At 30.6% G+C, this 20,034-nt stretch overlaps 2 protein-coding genes, 1 long non-coding RNA gene and 1 other non-coding gene across 8 annotated transcripts in view; 2 read left to right on the forward strand and 2 right to left on the reverse strand.

The window, feature by feature from the left end:
- On the forward strand, positions 1-13,495 carry LOC140674459 (uncharacterized). 5 transcript variants are annotated; one of them, XM_072908001.1, is made up of 6 exons: positions 1-15; positions 497-636; positions 9,235-9,299; positions 9,850-10,062; positions 10,297-10,547; positions 12,499-13,495. In XM_072908001.1, exons 3-6 carry the CDS (start codon positions 9,243-9,245, stop codon positions 12,599-12,601), a joined length of 624 nt encoding a protein of 207 aa, XP_072764102.1. In that variant the 5' UTR covers positions 1-15; positions 497-636; positions 9,235-9,242; the 3' UTR covers positions 12,602-13,495. The 5 variants fall into 5 exon arrangements, with proteins under 5 accessions (XP_072764102.1, XP_072764099.1, XP_072764098.1 ...); XM_072907998.1 differs by lacking the exons at positions 1-15; positions 497-636 and adding an exon at positions 648-937; XM_072907997.1 differs by lacking the exons at positions 1-15; positions 497-636 and adding an exon at positions 5,745-5,867.
- LOC140674461 (uncharacterized) overlaps positions 6,971-20,034 on the reverse strand; it is a 22,164-nt gene continuing 9,100 nt past the window's right edge. Inside the window, exon 3 of the long non-coding RNA XR_012048225.1 lies at positions 6,971-7,339. This is a non-coding gene — a long non-coding RNA (uncharacterized lncRNA). The remainder of the gene's footprint in view (positions 7,340-20,034) is intronic.
- On the forward strand, positions 15,127-18,421 carry LOC140674485 (CD63 antigen-like). The gene is made up of 5 exons (XM_072908048.1): positions 15,127-15,380; positions 15,859-16,047; positions 16,432-16,596; positions 17,056-17,274; positions 17,570-18,421. The coding sequence occupies exons 1-5, from the start codon at positions 15,318-15,320 to the stop codon at positions 17,630-17,632; spliced, it is 699 nt and encodes a 232-aa protein (XP_072764149.1). The 5' UTR covers positions 15,127-15,317; the 3' UTR covers positions 17,633-18,421.
- Trnad-guc (transfer RNA aspartic acid (anticodon GUC)) lies at positions 19,066-19,137 on the reverse strand. Its single transcript has one exon. It is a non-coding gene; the product is annotated as a tRNA-Asp (tRNA).

The raw sequence follows: 20,034 nt of genomic DNA on the forward strand, positions 1-20,034 counted from the left end.
TGTTACCGTCGACGTGTACGTTTGTTATATTTTTCCTTATTTGTGCCGTTTTTTTTTACTCGTTAATGACTCATTAATGCATCTAATATAAAAACCTTTATCCACATTTATTGCGCATTATAATACAATATTATTTGTTCAACAATTAGAATTTGCAACCTTTTTTGTATCAGAAAAATAATTAAAAATCTCAAACGTTAGCCGCTTGATTCAAGAGAAGGGACATTTTTTTCTCATAATATATTTCATATTGGAAACAAATTATTTAATTATTTCACTTAGTGCATGGTTATAATGTAATTTTTATATATAGTCTCTTGTTAAAATTCGCGTTTGTTTTTTCATTCTTGTTGCGTAAGAAAAATAACAGATAAGAATAAGAACCTTGAATACTATTACCGAGGAGGAAGGAACGGTTATTTCCATTTCGTTTACGCCCGCGTATCGTCAAAAAGATAACGTACAACGTTTACTTACTGCGCCGTCGTTTTTCCAGGCAGTCGGATTGCAATTTCCAGGCACCACGATTGCAAGATATCCGTGAAACATTTTTCGTGAGTGGCATCGTCGTTAGAGAGAAGATCGTGGGTCCACCAGAATCTTAAGAGGGGATCCTCGAGGTCGATGACCGATCAGGTATACGCAAGACTGGTGTATTCTGAAAAGAGAATCGACATTAAAGTCTCGTAATCCCGATAAAGCAGCAGCGAGAGAGCGGTTCTTCTTTCTCATCTCTCTCTTTCGAACTCGATTCTTTAAGTTTCCGCGTTGTAAAACGCAGTCAATGCTCGACAGTTTAACTGTGCGGTCCACGTGAGTGTGCATCGATAACGTGTGTCACAGTGAGGTAATACTGAGGAAAAGTAGTGTCACGCTCACAGTTGTTCGTCGTAGACGAGTTTTGGTCACGTGAAAAATACAGCTGAATCTTCACAAGGTAAGAAAATACACTTTTCCTCAATTCGCCAAAAAATTTACATTGAAATATTGAATCACTTTACAATGTATGTGTGAATTAGAAAAAATTTTAAAAAGAGAGAGAGAGAGAGAGAGAGAGAGAGAGAGAGAGAATTGACTGCTCCAATGAATATATCAGGGAGAAAAAGTAATAATGCTAAATAAGTATGATTAATTAATTCTTTTAATTTAAAAATTGTTTGTGCACATAAAACTATTCAATAGTTGAATACAAAAAATATACTTTTTAAAACGGACGTCTAACATCTGACTCATTCGCAAAAAGGTTGATTCACTCTTTCTGTGTGATCCGTATAATTAAGCTAAGCAGGGGAAGCAGTTTATACTCCATAGCATTTTTGAAATTTTTCACGATGATTGAGCGAGATTAATTACTTTTGAAGTATATAAAAAGTGCTTGATATTTTTGTTTATTTTTTTTTTTTTGTTAAGAAAATTGTTAAGGAAGCTTCAAGTATGTTAAGATTGGGAATGAGTATTAAATAATGCATTGTACATGTCTACTCTTATAAATACGTGATTTTACTACAATCAAATTAAATATTTCGATTATACATACGCTTTCGTATTCTTCGCGTGAATTTAAATATGTGATATTGAAACAGTTGCATATAAATACCGTTTAAACAGCCAGTCTGCCTTTAGTTTCCTTCATGATAATTAGGCATTATTATGACAAAGATAAAAATTAATGCGCTAGATAAGACAAGAACATCGAGTAGAATTAACATCATTAAATGAATATCCGTTCCAATATTTGTACTTTATGTTTTTATGCATACTTTTTTGTTTTTTTATTTTATAACAGTATAAATTTATTCATTTACTTAAATTTATCCAATTTCATTTAATATTGATTAATTAATGTTGTCAGATAATTTAATATATTTTATTTAAATAATACTTGAATGTGTTTAAAATGTTACATTAACTTTCGTTATAGTATGTTTATTAACCTGTGACATTTCTTAGTATATTTCTTATTAAATTATGTGCGAATATTAGATTTACAAAAGGTAAGTTCCGCGTCAGAGAATCAGGCGCATGTGCAAAGGAACATCTTGGTGACTTATTTATCATGTGAAACATTCATTGTTAGCGGCATTGAGAACTGCGCTTTATAACACGATCGTACAAAAAATGATAAAAGATACTTCGGGTATTTTAATTTAAACATTAGTATGCCTAATTTAATATCTTACAAAACCTGTTGACGTTCTTTTCTTTGAAAAATGTTTTGCGATGATTCAACTAACGGAATATTTTGTCGAGTTGCAATATACATAAATGCAATGTCATGACATGTCTTTTGTTGTCATTTTTATACACGTTTTCGATAATTTTAGAAAAAAGGTGTTTGATGATTTAAATAAAATCTATGAAATTATCTGATAAAAAATTATTCATTCTACAGATATAAAAATTGCATCCCAATCTTTTCCTTAAAAAAGTTTCATTATTTTTGTCCGTATTTTCACGATTCCAAACACGAAGTGGAAGTTAAGATGTAGCTGTTCGAAGAACAGTTTCGGAGGCTCATGAAATTAAATGAAGCATACTTAGGGTAAGGAATTCTTCTCGTCACTCGTCGAATAAATATCGTATCATAATTTTCGTGTCGAGCATGATTCGCTTGCCATCTTCTTTTTCTTATTTTTTGATCAGCTTGTCTAGCACCATACTTGTGAGCGACAGCTACATTACATTCGACGTCGACGTCATTTTACGAAGTCTCGTACTTTTTTATTTTGCAATATATATCACGTCGCGCGCACACCCGGAGTGCGTATCTTTATACTCGTGCTTCGCTATTTCCGAGATCAAACTGGTTGTAATTGTTGAACGATTGCGTGTGAATATGCGCGTGCGCAATTTCCGATCAATTTCACCAGGCATTTTATCACATCAATCATAATGACCTAGAGATAAGTTTCCCATAATAGTGCAAAGATCCTAGCAGATTTCAATCAAACTTTTCTTACGAGTTTATATAAAATCAAAAGGCGTACCTATATTTTCCACTACGTCAAAAATTACAAGATGTTGTATATTTTTACTATAAAAATATTATATTGTAATAACTAGTTATTAATCGCAGTTTGAATGTTATTAATTTAACATATATCGAAAATAAGAGAAATTAATATTTTGAATATACAAAGTAAAAAGAATTATTACTAATAACAAGTCTACATCTCAGTTTAACAAGTCTGTAAATATAAAACTATATTTAAAACGTATTTTTTATGTCTGTCAATTTTGTGTTTATTTCGCAAATTAATTATATTACACATTCCTGCTAAAATTTAAAATCGTGGCAGTTCCTCTATGGCGTATATATGAATTACAATATTTTCTCTTATCATTCAGAGTCATATTCGAATCTAAAGTGATAGAGCGATATTTCCTGATTTTTATTTTACAGGAAACGTTGTTAATTAAATTTTCCATCTATGTACACATTTGGCCGGAAACAATAATTACAAAGTCCCAATTGTGTGAAACGTTACTGCGTAGTCGAGCTGCCAATCAGAGCTCTGCAAATGCAATATCCGGTTTCCTTTATAAAGAGAATCCAAGCACACAAAGGAGACTTCAATCCAAAGTATAATTATCCCCACTTCGCCAGGATGCGCCATAAACGTCCATCAATCTCGTTCGATTCACTCGAAAATACATCACGATCGCTTGGCTTTCGTCGATGCGACAACAATAAAATTTGTAACAATCACGACAATTCTCTCTGATCGATTGATCTGTCTTTAATAATTCGACTTTTGCCTAGGAATATGATTTAAAATTTGATTGTAATAAAATTCTGACTGTGATAAATAGCTTTTAAAAACTACGATAGAACTTCACCGGGTATAGATGAGATGTTAACACATTAAAAAATTATAATTAAAAATTTTTTTGACATCTCTGTTGCACTTTTCCATTTCTTGTAGTGTCAATTATTTTATAAAATTCAAAATTGCGTCTTTGAGCTTATATAATTGCTACTTTAAATTAAATATTATCCAATGATGAATTTTTCTCATAATGAAAGATGTAAGTTCCATGCAAATATGTATACGTATTTGTGTGATTATATACGTATGTTTATAAAATTGTATAAAACAAGAAATGTCATCTATAAATCTCACGTGATATAAGATATTATACTGAAAAATTCATAGAACTTAAGACGGAAAAATCTTGAAAAATAATAACATCGATAAAAATAATTTCCGAAGCAGCTCGATTACATGATGACAATAGCATTATCGACAATGACAATATCGTACGATTAATCGCGATAGAAAAGATATACGCCAAAGAGAATTATATCACATTGTAAGATTATAGATTTCGTTGAGAAACTAGAACCTTGAAACGACGAATTATTTCTGATAATAAACTCGTGAGTCACACGTTCATTTTCAACATGATAATATGCGATGTCATTAGTTTATGCTATCATTTACGTGTCGATTTTTTATATTCACCTTAACTTCACTTCATCTATGTGATAAACGTAATACGCGTGTACATTTTCTTGTTTCACAGAATTATGCATGTAATGAAGCATTAGTCAACGGATCGTGTAAATTAAGTCTTGACTTTTGAAATATTTTTATAGTGTTGCTGTCACAAATGATAATTCGTGGGGATATTTTCTTCATCTTATGAATGAAACGTCGATACATTGTCGAGTTCATCGATTGATCTAACACACGAAAAAATGAAAAATTGTTTCTTCGGTTTCTCCACGAGCGTTAATATATCGCTAACAATGCTAATTTCGCACTCACGACGTCGATACGTTCGTCGGTGACATACTTATTGCAGGTGATTACTTCAACGTTTCGTTGAGCAGTCATTCGTGAATATCTAATATCCTTCACTATTATCCTATTAATTTAAGTGACACGTATGTCGTGTGGCACGTTACTGTCTTGCTTGTAATAGTCATCTTCAATCAAAAGTAAGGTTCTAACACTCAAGTCAATAAATACATTAAAATCTGATTTTGATCATGTAAATTGCGCATTTTGCAATTTTAATCATTAATTAAAGCAATTATTTTTTTATATATAAAGTTTTTCTATTTATATGTTTTTTAAAAATAAAATATAAAGCTATCGCGAGATGGCCAATTTTAGAAATATTTTAAAATTTTATGCAACGATAAAATTTTTGTAACATATACATTATTTTATATCGAGCATTAATCTAAATGCAAAATATTATCGACTATTTTATATCCTTTTATTATTTTTCAATTTTAACAACTTGTTAGCTTAATATATTACGCAATATTGATTTCTTTTTCAGTGAGTATATAGGATAATAATAAATAATATTTACATCCTATTAAGCTTAAGTCATTGTGCGTAATTAAATTAAAATTTACGTGCTAATCGTCGGTATAATGATAATAAAGAGTTGTCATCATTTTAATTAACTTGAAACATTTTAGAAAACTACTAGGAAACTTTAGGAAGATATTAAATTATTTTTAAATAACAATAAAAATATATAGCTGACAAAAAGATTATATTGTTACATTTTTTTTTTTTAAGTTATTATATCTTATAATATATTTTAAATTGTAAGTATCTATATGTACATATTATGTCAGTCACATGTTTCTAATCGTACGAAAGAAGATGCGTGGGGTTAGTCAAGAGGAATCTTCCGCGATCATCTTCGATGATCGCCCAGTCACCGGTCGCGTTGGAGCGTAATCTTTTACGAGGTCCTTCGCGACTGATTTGCCTGTGAGTTGCGGGTGGGGGATCAACATCGGGATCCCGTGTCAATATAAGAGGAATGGGTCCAGCAACTTCAGTCAGTCAGTCATTCGATCATTCAGTGTTACTTCGATAAAATCGTGCCCGCGCCCGGTAAATCCCCTTTCACTTTTCGTGTGCATGCTCCTCTCGCCGATCTATCTTATCGCGTCGAAATTCCGTATTGCGTCCACAGACGTTTTGTTGTGCAATACGATTTATCTGGTCGTGGCGAATCGTCACGTAAGATATTTTTCTTTTTTTTTTCTTTCTCGGCAGATCGCTGTTTAATCTTCCTTTTTTTATCTAATTTTTTCTTTATCTTATTTTTATCTCTTATCAGGGAATCGAAGTTTCGTAACTGCATATGTTGTCGAGCAAATTATTTAGGATAGCTTGGTATTCATTGTCTTCAAACGAATACAAAAATCCGAAAATTAGCATAGACATATGTTTAATTACGATTTTATTTTCCTGTAGAGAAAAAGCTACTAAATGTAATACATTGTTGTCGGTAATGCGATGCAAAACTACATTGGAAAACCGGCTTGTACATTAGACGGAAATAGTCCACAGCATGATACATTAATCCATAATGTCGATATACCTATGCACCTATATGTATATATAGGGCGTAGATACGCTAATGTTAAATTCAGTAATTACGTGGCCAATTGCGCAGTTTATCGGGATTTAACGTTGGAGATAAACGGCTTTCAAATTGAACTTTCATGGGCTTTCCACGATAATATTTCTAATTATCGTAAATCGTGCAATTAATTACAAAAGAATACAATTAGATATTCATTATTGTCTTCACAACATTATTCCTTCATTGATGAATGTAAACAATTATAACGGGTAGAAAAATTGAATCGTGCCTTACTTACAAGAAATTTTTTGAAAGTAGATTTATTAAATTATCGATTAAATGATATTATCTCCAACTCATTCTTTATGTGTTTTATCGCTTGAACTTTTATTTAAATACAGTATCTGCAAGTCTATTTCAATATCATTTAAATACTTTGTAATTTTTTTCAAGTCATAATTCAGTGGTCTGAGAAATATGGGAACGTATATATAGTATAGTAAGACATTCTTCTGATTAATCTAGAGGTAATGTAGAGAAATATGTAGAGCCTAGTTCATCAAGTATATGTATACTTGTTCAAGTATATGTATATATAATATGTAAAGTCGTTTCTTAGGTGGAAATAAAAATATATATTATTGTATTATGTGCTTGTTAGGCGTCCGCAAAACGTGACATCAATTCGCACCGCGCTTATACGTTAATATGTATGAATAAAGCTGATCGATGAAATCGCGCAGGTGTTGTAGATGAACACCTTTGGCGTGGATCGATATTTCCCGGAAGCTATTTCACTCGCGAGCTGTTCGTATATTTGTGGAGTTTGAAACGATATGTTTCTACTTACCTTTTACAGTATCTGATCCACTGTAAAACATTTCGCAATGTTTTATTCTTGAAATGACTCGCGAGTCTGTTGCCACCATGGTTGCCATCCTGGACCGTAATTTTCCAATAATCGTTCGTATATATTTTTCAAAGCGCCGACAAACTGAAGGAAATAATAATAATAATATATGTGAGAAATAATATTATATAAATTCTATATACAATATAATAATAATTGTGTAGTTTTGAAGTGACAACTAAAGAAGTAAATATATTGAAAAATAATATCGAAAATAATGAATCTTGAGATATCTATATAATTCGATAATAAAATTACGAAGGGTATCAATGCTATATGTGGTAATAGTATCGAGAAATTGATAAGACTCTCTTCAATAAATGTACTTGTAGTAACGAAGTGAAGTAATAAGAAAGCAGGACAAGTACGATGATAAGAGAACCTCTAGAGTGTATGTAATTTACAAGACGCGAACAAGATGATGGTAATAGAAATATCTATATATGACACTAACAAAAGTACATTAAAATTGATAAGAACCTTTTCAATAAATATGTGCTCACATTTTATAAACAAGGTTAAAAGAGAATGCGCAAATTGGCAGCAATTTATAATGTTTGGAATTTTATAATGTGCTAATTAAGATTATATCTCTCGAAACGAGTTAGAGAAAAAAACTTGTGTCTTAAATATGCAAAAAAAAATTATAAAAGTAATGATATATATTGAGCAAAACGTAAAAGAGGTTGAAACAGCGGCATTTTCTGAAATATTAATGAAATAATAATAGGAATAGAAGAATATTTTATAATTATATGATATAAAAGATATAAATATATAATAATAAGATTGAAATATCGACTTTGAGTCTAATATTCTGCATAAATTTCTCTCTTACACGACGTAATATTATCTTATTATTTACAGTTTTACATGAATTTACGTAACTTATACATATATGAGTTTAAATAAACTATGCCTAAGGAAATCACAAGTAAAAATTTTAAGAGAGATTCTGCAATGCAATTCTATATGTAATAATTATTTCCAAATATTCAATTGCAGTTTAATCCTTGATAAACTTTATACATAAAGTTATCAATAATCTTATCAAACTCTCGTGAAGCTCGTAAAAACTTAAATGCGAATTCAAAGTATTCGACGACTCTATTTTTAAATCAGTATGATTCATTGTTATTGCTTTATATAAAATCCTACTAATTAAACGTAAATAAAAATCTCACCTACGTCGCTATGAGCTTGTTACATATCTCGAAGGTCATCTGACAACTCAGAAATGACTAACAAATAAGAGATTATATATTTCATACATCTAATAGGCACATAATAAAGAAAAATAAACGACACGATATATGATTGACTGATTGTAATATCACTCGATAACACAAAGTGATGTGACAGGTTTTACCTAGTTGACCTAATAGTTTTTTTATATGTAAACGTATTTTTGTACGAATTATATAAACGGTCGTCTTTTTTCCTGCTTGTGTGTGAGTCACATTTCAAAAACTGCGCCGCAAGAATATATCGATTAGTCTTTTCCGTGAGTCTACCATCTGATAGGTAGCGTCTAATATAAAGTCATTGGTTAATAGGTTCGTCTGATCTATAGATCCGATTAAATTACATATGTGCACGTGAGGCATACCCAAATGATTCCAGATTCAGAACTAGAAATTACTAATCATTTTTTAATAGACACACGCGGTGAAATCTTCCGGAGTAGACTTAATTTAGAATCAATTGCTTGGTTATTCAACTGTAATTTTCGATCAAAGGATTATTCGAGTTTTTTTCTATAAATCTGAAATTATGTATTTATCAAAATTAGACTTACGAAACATTGCAAAAGTATCTTTCGCAGCGTATATATTTTTATACACTGTGACAAAATCGAAGAAGAAATCGTTTATTTGAAAGTGATAAATGATTGTTATTGTAGCAACTTTAAAGTAATCGTTATTATAGTAATTTTGTGACACATTATGTGATTTAGTTTTCTATCATTCTATTTACAGTTCATACGATGAGTCGAATGGTCGCATTATTACTATTGGCAGCTGTAACTGTCGTTACAGCTGAGGTACGTATAACAATCCGAATATTATAACGCACCCTAATCCGTTTCTACGATAATGAATAAATCATCAATCGATTTTTTAATACGATATAGTGCATCGCAAATTATTATTGTGACAATAATTATCGATGTCAATACATGACATTTCATAAATTGGAATAGTCATCAAATGCTATCTGAATAATAATTCATTTGTAATACAATAAACGGAAGAATATATAAAGTGTTTTGAATAACATCAAAAATTTCATCCACGATACACAAATACACAAATGTCACAAGAGGTACTTAATTAATTTTTTTAGAAGAAACACAAACAAGAAAATACATCATCTTTTTTCGCTTCATAAACATTTTTTTGTCTTTGATTCTTAAGTCTTAAAAGATTTAATGTCGGAAATTAAAAGTCTGTAAGAGAAATTGACATCCAATTAACTTTCCATTGAAAGATACTTAGCTGACAATTTGGATGAAACTTTTTGCTGTTCTTCGAAAAACATGTTAAAGATTGCCGTTGATAATCGTACTGATCGCATCGAATCGACTCGATTAGGAGACGGTGGCGGTCGTTACTCTAACGCCGCACGATAAGGTGAAGAACGTCACGGGTAACTTGAAGATCGTTCAGTCCGTCCCGAATGGGCCCGTCACCATTACCGGAACGATCCACGGACTTAAAGAAGGGCCTCATGGTTTTCATGTACACGAGAAGGGAGATCTGAGTGACGGTTGCACATCCGCCGGAGCGCACTTCAATCCTGAGAATGTGAATTTTCGACTAATCTGTCTTTTAATCTTTCGCTATACTTAATTAATTTCATTACTGCATCTGCGTATATGAAAAATTTTCTAATTTGACATAAAATTTAATTTTAATTTTTTGTCACGACTGTTTCTACCTTAGACTAAAAATACAATATGTTTTTGGATTTAATTTCTTTGCTTCAATATAATTTCATTGACTATACTTTAAGATCTGCTCACATTATTAATTCATTAGGTGACTCACGGAGCACCGGACGACACTGTCAGACATGTCGGCGATCTGGGAAATGTCCAAGCCAATTCCGAAGGAGAAGCAACGATAAATATTACAGATAATATCATCTCGTTGAGCGGACCGAATAATATTCTAGGACGATCCATAGTCATTCATTCCGACGAGGACGATCTTGGCAAGGGTAACAGCAGTCTCTCCTCGACAACCGGAAACGCCGGGAGCCGTTTGGCCTGTGGTGTCGTCGGTGTCGAGTAGGTTATTCCTTTATTCTTTTCTCATTTTTTTTGTACTCTATTTTTTTCAGGCAATTTTTCATATTTACATTTTTCTATTTATAAAGTATAAAATTTATATTTTTCTTGTAGCACATCAGTATGTTATTTATAATTAATAATTATAAATGACACATAAGTAACAATTTTCACATTTTCAGTGAAATAATAGACTTAAGTTTTATTTTTATTACTTTAACGCTTATTTGTCAATTTGTTGGCTATTTATTTGTCGCTAAATATTCATTGCACATTTGGAATATAAATACATAATAGAGAGATAAAAAATTATAAATAACAGTAAAATATTTTTTATTAGTGTAGTAAATGCTTTTCTAATATTATCTGTGTAGTGTATCGTCCATTATATTTTATGTATAATATTAATGTTATAATATATATAATAATATTTAATATTATTATCAAATTATAACATTAATACCTTGAGCAAATTAAATGTTTCTCGCAACTTTGCACGAAAGTAAAATTGGATTGCCGCGCCTCATTGTGTTCTGCACATTACAGAAAGATCTGAAATACCTCGAAGAGAAATGTCAGCGGTCGACGGGACGAGAGAAAAGGATCGATATCCATCACCCCGGTAGATCTGATTAGAAATACGCCCCGATTAGGGTTGAACCGATATTGTAAAACATTGCTCGCTTATAAGACGCTTCTTCCATAAATACTACATCTTATGTATGTTCTATGTAAGAAGAAGAATCGTTTGTCTAATAAATTGAATCACAAATGTAGAATTAATGTAGAAGCGACGTTTTGCGCGATGGAAATTTAATGTAATTCTCTCCCTTGACTGTGTTATTCTACGATTTGTCCGCTTTTATATGTAAACTTGATACTTGAACACACGAGTGTATGATGTTTTGTCCTTCTGTGTTTATTCCTCGGTTTATCTCCTCTCTCTGTTTCAAATCTGTGTCTGTTCCCTATCTGTCTGATAGCTTTTCTGTGGTGATGATGCCGTAAAGAAGTATAGATTATGATAATAAAAGATATGCGAGAATATTATAATGTGAGAATACTACCTCTATAAATAATTTCATGGTCACGCACGTTTATCTAAACAATATGCGCATTATATATACGTAAGTTAAAAGAGAAGCCGGTTAATCTACTTCTCTTTTTTTGCTCGGGTTGTATTTTCACGCTAATAAAGTAGTGCAGTGATAATACTTTGATAATTTACGAGAGCTTCCTCTCTATGAGATAATACACAAATAAAGTTTAAAGAGTTAATATATCCCCGCGCTATTATTTCTCCAACAATTATTCCAAAATAATATATCCCCACTATTATTTTTCTAACAATTATTCAAAAAGTTACCTCACCTCACGTTAATTGCAAAAATTGTTAGTGTTATCAATGTGATAACCGTTATACTAAAAGAGAGTAAATTTTAAAAATATAATAAATTGAAAAATATTTCAACAAGGTTTCTGGCACGTCATATTGTTTGCGTTAAAAGAAAAGCACAGTCTTATTTGCATCAATAATATTTGTCCCGCATACATTTCATACATTAATCCTCATATTATTGACCGTATATTCATTATTCGAGCAATACACATATTAATGCTTTTGAGAATGCAATGTTTGCGTTTGCTCACTTCTATTTAATGGAGTATAATCGCGTTACAATTTATTTGCAAAAAAAATATTTACGATGCGTTAAAATGCAGAACGCATTAGAATGCAGTTGAATGTAGATGGAAATCTTACATTTGTATTATTATGCATTAATATGTTTCTACGTAATTAAACTCGTGGAAAGTGATATAATGCATTTTGCGGCGCAAAATGTTATTTCACCGTTGGTTTACGGAAATCCCGATATTTACAAACGCGTAATGAGATGCGTAATCCAGTTAAGAATGTAATTATCGATTCCTTTAATATTACTGCTTTCAGGTCGCCGACTGACAGTTGGAATTCCGGCTCGTTTACCACGCCGAATGTAGCGTCCCTTGTGATATTCTTCCTCGTCGTCGCTTATCAACATTTTGAATTCTAACGATCCCGTGGGAGCTCGAAGTAATTTCGCATCTTGCATGAAGATAAATAAATTAGCTATAATTGTGTCCGCGCAATTCAAAGCGGGGAACAGCGCGAGGACTCTACGATCGATTATTCGTCAACACATATCGACAGTGAAGAATAACAAAAATTTTTAACGGCAACTGAAATATATATGTTACGGAATAGCGAGATGTTAGCGATTGTTATCTTGACGTAAACGTGACTTAAAAGCACTAGCCGATTACACTATTTTGTGATTGTGATGAATCGATGAAAAACGTGACGCAATAATTGCATTTACTATGTACCTGCGAATGTCAAACTACTTGCTCAAGTTAATGTATCGAAGAATCAATATCTTTGGTTCATTTAAATTAATGGAATAAAATTAAATTTTTATATTTATATCATTCAATATATTACGCAATTTCAACATTAACCGGAAGCAATTAATTTGCGTATGCGTGCACCTTAAATCTGAGCAAGTAACGATTTTTACTTGAAACTATTTGTGTAAAATATATTATGTATTGTAGTTTACAAAATTGTATCTACTTAATTATTTACGAAAAATGTGCAATCTGATTGAGTACCTATATAAGTATCACTTGTCATAAGATAGTCAGCTTTGTCAGCGGCATTATTCGTAATATTATACTTAAATATTACGATCTATTTGTTATTCTTATTTGTATTAATATGCACTTTTGCAAAAAAATCTTAGACGTAAAATATATTATTATTCTTCAACATTTTAAACGCAAACATATTTATTAATTAAATTGCAAACTTTTTTCTGTATACATTTCTTTTACTTAAGGCTCTTTATTGTTAATATTATTTGTATAAGGAAATAATTTGCTAAAATAAAATTCTTGATTGATTTAAACATTTTCTTCTTTTTCTATTATCAGCGTTTCTAATATACACGTGCGAGCTTAGTTATAAAATTATTCATTGATAAATTAGCTAATATCCTTATTAATATCAATAAATATATATGGATTACACAAAGGGCAAATTGGAAAAAAATGTTTGTGGCGGTGAACTTTAAGTCGTGGCATGTTGTCAGTATGCATGTACTATTACGTGTAGGTTACACCTACCTGAAGAATGAACGGGGTAACTATATTTATCGCACTCTCATTAACCTATATACATGTCCATAACGCGGCACGAAACGGTGGCTTTACCTGCGAATCCCATCTGCATGCGAAACAAGCCGCTAAAACTTTTCTAGAAGTTTCTCGAAAGAAAGCTACTGTAGCCATGTATGTATTATATGGACGCCTATCGCGGGCATCGAATCACGAAAACGAAAACGTGCTCGCAAGTTGCTTGTGACCCGTGACCCACTTTATGTACAAGCAGACATGTAAATAATGTGACATTATTGAACCACCGAGAGGGATGATCGTTTAATGCGATGTGTTCACAATTTGATCTTCGATAAAATTGTGGTAGGTTTCCATATGTTTGCATCCAGACGTCGGGCTGTCGTTTCGTCGTAATGCAGTGCGAAGTAATGCGTTTAGAGTTAATTAAAGTGTTCGCAGAAGTAGCGTTCTGTCATTTTAAAAATCTGTAAAATAACATGGCTATATCGTGTGTCGCTCATACGTCCAAAATTATACTGCCAAACAATTGTATTTATTAAATAGAATATATATATATATATATATTAAAACAGAGTTAAATAAATGTAAAAAAAGTATAGACTTATTCATAAAAATTAAATTCTGCATATAATGCATATGAAAAATATATAATGAATATATGAAATATATAATAATGAAAAATTATGAGAAAAAAATAATATTATGCAATTCCATTTTTTTTGCTGCATCAAGTATTATTAAGTTATTATCTCTGTTTTAATATCTAATCAACACAGCGAGATATTGATTAAACCATTTCTCGCGTGCGAATTGATCCATATTTTTATCATTCTATGAAAATCGTTATTAATCTACACATCTTAAAAGACAAATCGTTTCAATACCTAAGGAAATTCATTTAGAAGAAATCGTTATATTTAAATATTTTAAATGTACGATTACAGAGGATCAACAGAGGAAAGTGAATATTTAACGTTTCACCCTCATGCAAAGTATAATCGACGAAAGAATCCTCGTGATTTCGCGCGTTGTCAGTTGACGGCTTTTGGATCGATGGCTCGAGCCAGGCACGAGTCAAAGAGGACACCGAACCCGAAGCCGAGGGTGGATTCACTCGGCAAAGTGTGCTTTTGCATACCCTGGCAAATACCGAGCGTCCTATTTTTTTTATTCTCTTTTCCTGGAAAGAACTTGGATTGGCCCGGGTTAGCGGTGAACAAGGTGACCATGGTTACCATCGGCGACCACATAATTCCTTCTGTCCGGGATCGCCGACCAATGATAGGCTTCTAGCGCGACAGCCGTGGCAGGACCTCGTGCATCGCCCTGAACGACCAATGAGGCCGTGTCTGCATGTCTATCATACCGACGGCCTCGAGGTCGAGGATTTCGATCGAAGCCCTTCGTCGCTTAGACTCAGACTAAGGGGTACCACCTAGATCGCTTCCACTGACTGTGCGGCCGTTGCACGGAACACAAGTCGGTCGATTATGCGTGTGGCCTTTTGAACCCCGCGAAGTGTCGTGAGGTTGATTCCAAATTAGAGTAATAAAGTCGAGATAATAAAATCAATTCGTGAGACCAATTGCAATCATGGAGTCCTGCGGGATGAATGTCATCAAGTACATCCTCTTCATCTTCAATCTGATCTTCGCGGTGAGTAGAGCTTGACGGCAAGCGCGATCTTTTTTGAAAATCATTTGAATAGCAAAAGTCCTTTCAAAATAACTCAATTAAGAAGCATCTTCTTTTATTTTTTTCGTGGTAATTTTCCTGTGAGATTCTGAAAATTTATCCAATTTTATTGATTTATCTGGAAATACACAAGATATTTTCCGATGTCCTTGCAACATGTAAAACGATGATTTGTGATGTCATGTTTTTTTTGGTTTAGTATTCTTTTTAAGAATTATACTTCAATTAATATAGATAATGTAATTCCGTTCATTCCTTAATTAAATATTAACAGAGATCATTTTTAGACAATTCAATAAAAGATAATTTTTGCGGTATAAAAATATATATGCATATTTATTTTAAAATTTTTTTGAGAAAATGAAGATATAAAGCAGAGAATTTCAGAGACAAAGAAAAACGCGCACAATTGCTCGTTAAAATCGATTTTTTTTTTCAGATATCCGGTATAGCTATCATCGCGGCCGGTGCGTGTGTATTAGCGGATGTTGGCGAATTTAGTCACTTTGTAGAAGGCAGAATAATAGCACCGCCTATAGTACTCATAGTTGCGGGAGCTATCGTTTTCGTCATAGCTTTTCTAGGATGTTACGGAGCGATCAAAGAGCATTACAACATGTTAATCGCCGTAAGTTAAAAATCAATATACCGTATAAAATAAAATTTTATCTACATTAGATATAATTATCAAAATAATAGAAATAATTTAAAGATATAAAAAATTGTTCATAAAAAATATCGACCATATTCGAGAAACTGTTTACAGTATTGTCGTTGTAATATCCAAAGAACTCTTATTATTTATAACATTAATTCTAATCATAAATTCTTCGACTATTTTCTATTCGATTTCTAAGATCAAAAAATTAGACATTTGATTTATCTGTATCTTGTATATTGTTAAATAAATTTCTTTTTGTAAGAAAATATAAAATAAATAATAATTCTAAATAATAATTTTAATGTAATAAAAAATTAAATAAATATAATTAATGTCAAACATAATTTATAGTTTGCGGCCGCGCTGTTAATAATTTTCGTGATCGAGCTTGCGGTAGGCATAGCGGCGGCGGTGTTTAAAAACGATTTCAGTATGGCGATGAAAGACACTCTAAAGGAATCGATGAAGAATTATACAGAAGCTGACAAGATGGCCTGGGACAATGTGCAGAAAAAGGTCAGTAAACTGAATCTGGAACGCAGCGTACTAATGGATTTGTCAATACAATGGCGAGATGATAAAATCAATAAACTTTCCATGTCATGGTGAAACAATAATAAACCGGTAACTCCCATAATAATGATAGATTACATGAAACGATCATCGCGTGCAAATAGCCGGCGAACAATTAAAGTAATTTCGTTATTGCGAATGTATTCACTAGAGTGTTCTACTTTGTAGTTTTGCATTAATAATAATTTATATTTTAAATAATATTTTATACTTTAGCCTTAAAATATTGTACTTTTGATACTCCTGTATCTTAAATAATTTTTTTTTTTCTAATTTGGGAAACCAAAATAATATATACAATTTATACGTGTTCAAAAAAAGATGATTAATTTTCAATTAAATTAAATTGTTTTTTAAATAGTTGTTTAATTAATTTGTTAATTTTGTCTGTTCAAACGATAGTTGCAATGTTGCGGCGTGGATGGTCCTAATGATTGGAGCCCGGCTAATGGATTTACATCATCTTTTCCGTCCTCTTGTTGCATGCAAGATATGCAAGTGATTTGTCAGATTAGTAGTACATTAGTGTACAAGGAGGGTTGTTTCAGCAAACTGGAAATGCGAGTTCACAAGGGCGCTTCGGTTTTGATCGGCGTAGGTATCGGGATAGCTTTCATAGAGGTAAGTAAATTTTTTGTTTGATTTATTTTATAAGATATTTTAATTAAATATCTCAAGTCAATACCGTGTCAGAATTTGCTTCAGTTTGATTAAATCAAATTAAACAAGCAAGATTGTAGTAAGGAAAGATAAATAAAAATCTGGATCTGCTGGCACAGAAATATATGTATGTTTCTAAAAAAAACATTATTTAATTGAAGAATTATATGCTGATATTTACTATAAGACGAAAAAATGTGTTCAAAATTAGCAATATTTTAAATCTTATAATATAAATATACATTTTCTTTTTTAGATCGCCGGTATCATCCTTGCTTGTTGTCTTGCTACAGCTATTAAAAGGGAAACCGATAAATAAAACGAAGAGTATTGATTTCATTTTGTATTGCATCAGGCTAATCACAAAATCCGCTATCTCGTCAAGTTAAAAGTTTCGATAGCAATACGTAATTCCGATAGTAAAGGTATTAAAAAATCCAATCGATGAAAAATTAAGAGATCACTACATTCTTCATAACTAATTATTACGAATTTCATTATAATATATAATATCGTGCATTGATTTTTCACTCCGTTGTTCGCGCTCGCGATCGTCTCTTACAATTAGCAGCACAATAATGGATCGAAACCTCAGACTTTGTTGATAACTTTACTCAATACATTTATCACATTTTGTAACTATGCCGTGCTTTTGCTTTTACATAAACAATAAATATCCGTTCTCGAGAAAACTAGAGAGATATATTGCTAGAGTAGAAAGAGAGCATATTATGACGTATATTCCTACTTTTTAAATTAGGATATAACAAGCAAAAAAATTGCTTTTAATTAAAAATTATGCTAATTATTTGGCTACTTTATAATTATAATGTACTATATTATACAAGAAATACCACAATATATAATAATTGTGGATATAATTGGTGTGTTATTGACATTTGTCACATATTATATATTTAATATTATATGATAATATATATTATATACTGATATTTTGCTTAGCAAAGAATCTTTTGTGTGATTATATGATTGTATAAATGTATGCCTAATGCAAATGTAGATTGTATAAGGGCATGTTTTATGTGCTATTTATATACATCTGTATATTTCTATATGACTATTTTGTTTTCAGTACATTATGAAAAATAATTTTTGTATATTACGTCATTGTCCTATATATGATAATAGCTATAGATATTTTAATTTGGCACATGTATTGGTTAATTTATCTGTTATATTATTTTATATTTTTTTAAATAAACATATTTTTTTTACATAAATGGCAAAGTAGTAAAAATTAAAAAATAAATTATCTTTTATCTGTATATATATCATATTTAAATCTTTATATTCAGAATTCTGACACAGAAAAATATCAACTTATAAAATTCCCTAAACTCTCAATAAAATAACTACACAACTTTTCTTAAATAAAATAAACTGAAATATATCAAAGAATTTTCTATTAAAAAAAGTAGTAAAAATTTCAATCATTTTATACGTGATACATATAAAATATTTGATCAAAATATATTTAAAAATAAATATTAGATATTGAAAAAAAATTGTGCGCGTAATATATTGTAATAAAATTTCCATGATAGAAAAATAAACTATAAATTGATGAAACAATTTAATAAGAATGATGAGACTGTATGTATAATAGGAATGCTTCGGAAAAAATTTTTGTTAAGTTTGAGTTTTTTATAAGATTATCTATAGAAAAGTCAAATATTTAATACACACATAATTATAACATAGGATATATTTAAAAAAGAAAAAAAAAGAAACCTCCCCGGCGGGGAATCGAACCCCGGTCTCCCGCGTGACAGGCGGGGATACTAACCACTATACTACCGAGGATCTTGTTGTAAATGTAACTTTTCAAACATTATAAACGTCCACCAAACTTTAAAACCCTTAATTGTAAAATATAATAAATAAAGATTTTATATATAATAATTACGCAATATTTGTATGAACATATCTACGACGTGTGTGTAAAATATCTGCGACATATTTTTACATTATCGATAAAGTTGGAATTATTAATACCATTCACTGATTCACTAACAATAAGTCACTGTTCATAGTTTTTTATACTATATACTACAACTCTAATTTTATTAGAAATTATAATAGATTAATATTTAATAGTTTAGGTAATTCGTTTTAGGTAAAAACGGCAATTTAAATTATCATAAATATCCATCATTCATTTCTTAATAATAAATAATTAGATACAATTATGATCGGCTTATAATCTGCGAATAATCCGTCAATATGTTATCGTAGAGACATAATTCAAAATGCAAATTCGCCTAATAACAATTCAATGCATAAAAAATATAATTCTTGATTTTATAATATTCTTATAAAGTATAAGAGTATGTAAAAATAATATATTCTACCATAATAAACATAAATTAAAACATTATAGTTTCCAATATAGCAATGTTGTAATAAAATGTTAATAATTGAATTAATAATTAATAATTAAATTAAACGTTTAATATTATACTATACAAAAATAAAAATATTAAATATATTATAAAAATATACTATAAAAATATTAAAACGTATATATATACGTTGATAGTTGTGATAATATTTTAATTTTGTAAATATATATATATATATATATATATATATATATATATATATATATATGTTGATAATTTGTGATAATATTTTAATTTTGTAAAAATATAATATTTATATATATCATAATTTTATTAAAATGTTATCACTATCAAAATA

Source organism: Anoplolepis gracilipes, chromosome 16 (assembly GCF_047496725.1).
Source record: "Anoplolepis gracilipes chromosome 16, ASM4749672v1, whole genome shotgun sequence".
In the NCBI taxonomy this organism is placed as follows: domain Eukaryota; kingdom Metazoa; phylum Arthropoda; class Insecta; order Hymenoptera; family Formicidae; genus Anoplolepis; species Anoplolepis gracilipes.

Coding starts and splice junctions, on each gene's coding strand:
- LOC140674459 (XM_072908001.1), top strand. CDS start 9,243: ATGAGTCGAATGGTCGCATTATTACTATTGGCAGCTGTAACTGTCGTT. Junction 10,063..10,296: donor CGCACTTCAATCCTGAGAAT/GTGAATTTTCGA, acceptor TTAATTCATTAG/GTGACTCACGGAGCACCGGA. Junction 10,548..12,498: donor TGTGGTGTCGTCGGTGTCGA/GTAGGTTATTCC, acceptor TACTGCTTTCAG/GTCGCCGACTGACAGTTGGA.
- LOC140674485 (XM_072908048.1), top strand. CDS start 15,318: ATGGAGTCCTGCGGGATGAATGTCATCAAGTACATCCTCTTCATCTTC. Junction 15,381..15,858: donor TCTTCAATCTGATCTTCGCG/GTGAGTAGAGCT, acceptor TTTTTTTTTCAG/ATATCCGGTATAGCTATCAT. Junction 16,048..16,431: donor ATTACAACATGTTAATCGCC/GTAAGTTAAAAA, acceptor CATAATTTATAG/TTTGCGGCCGCGCTGTTAAT.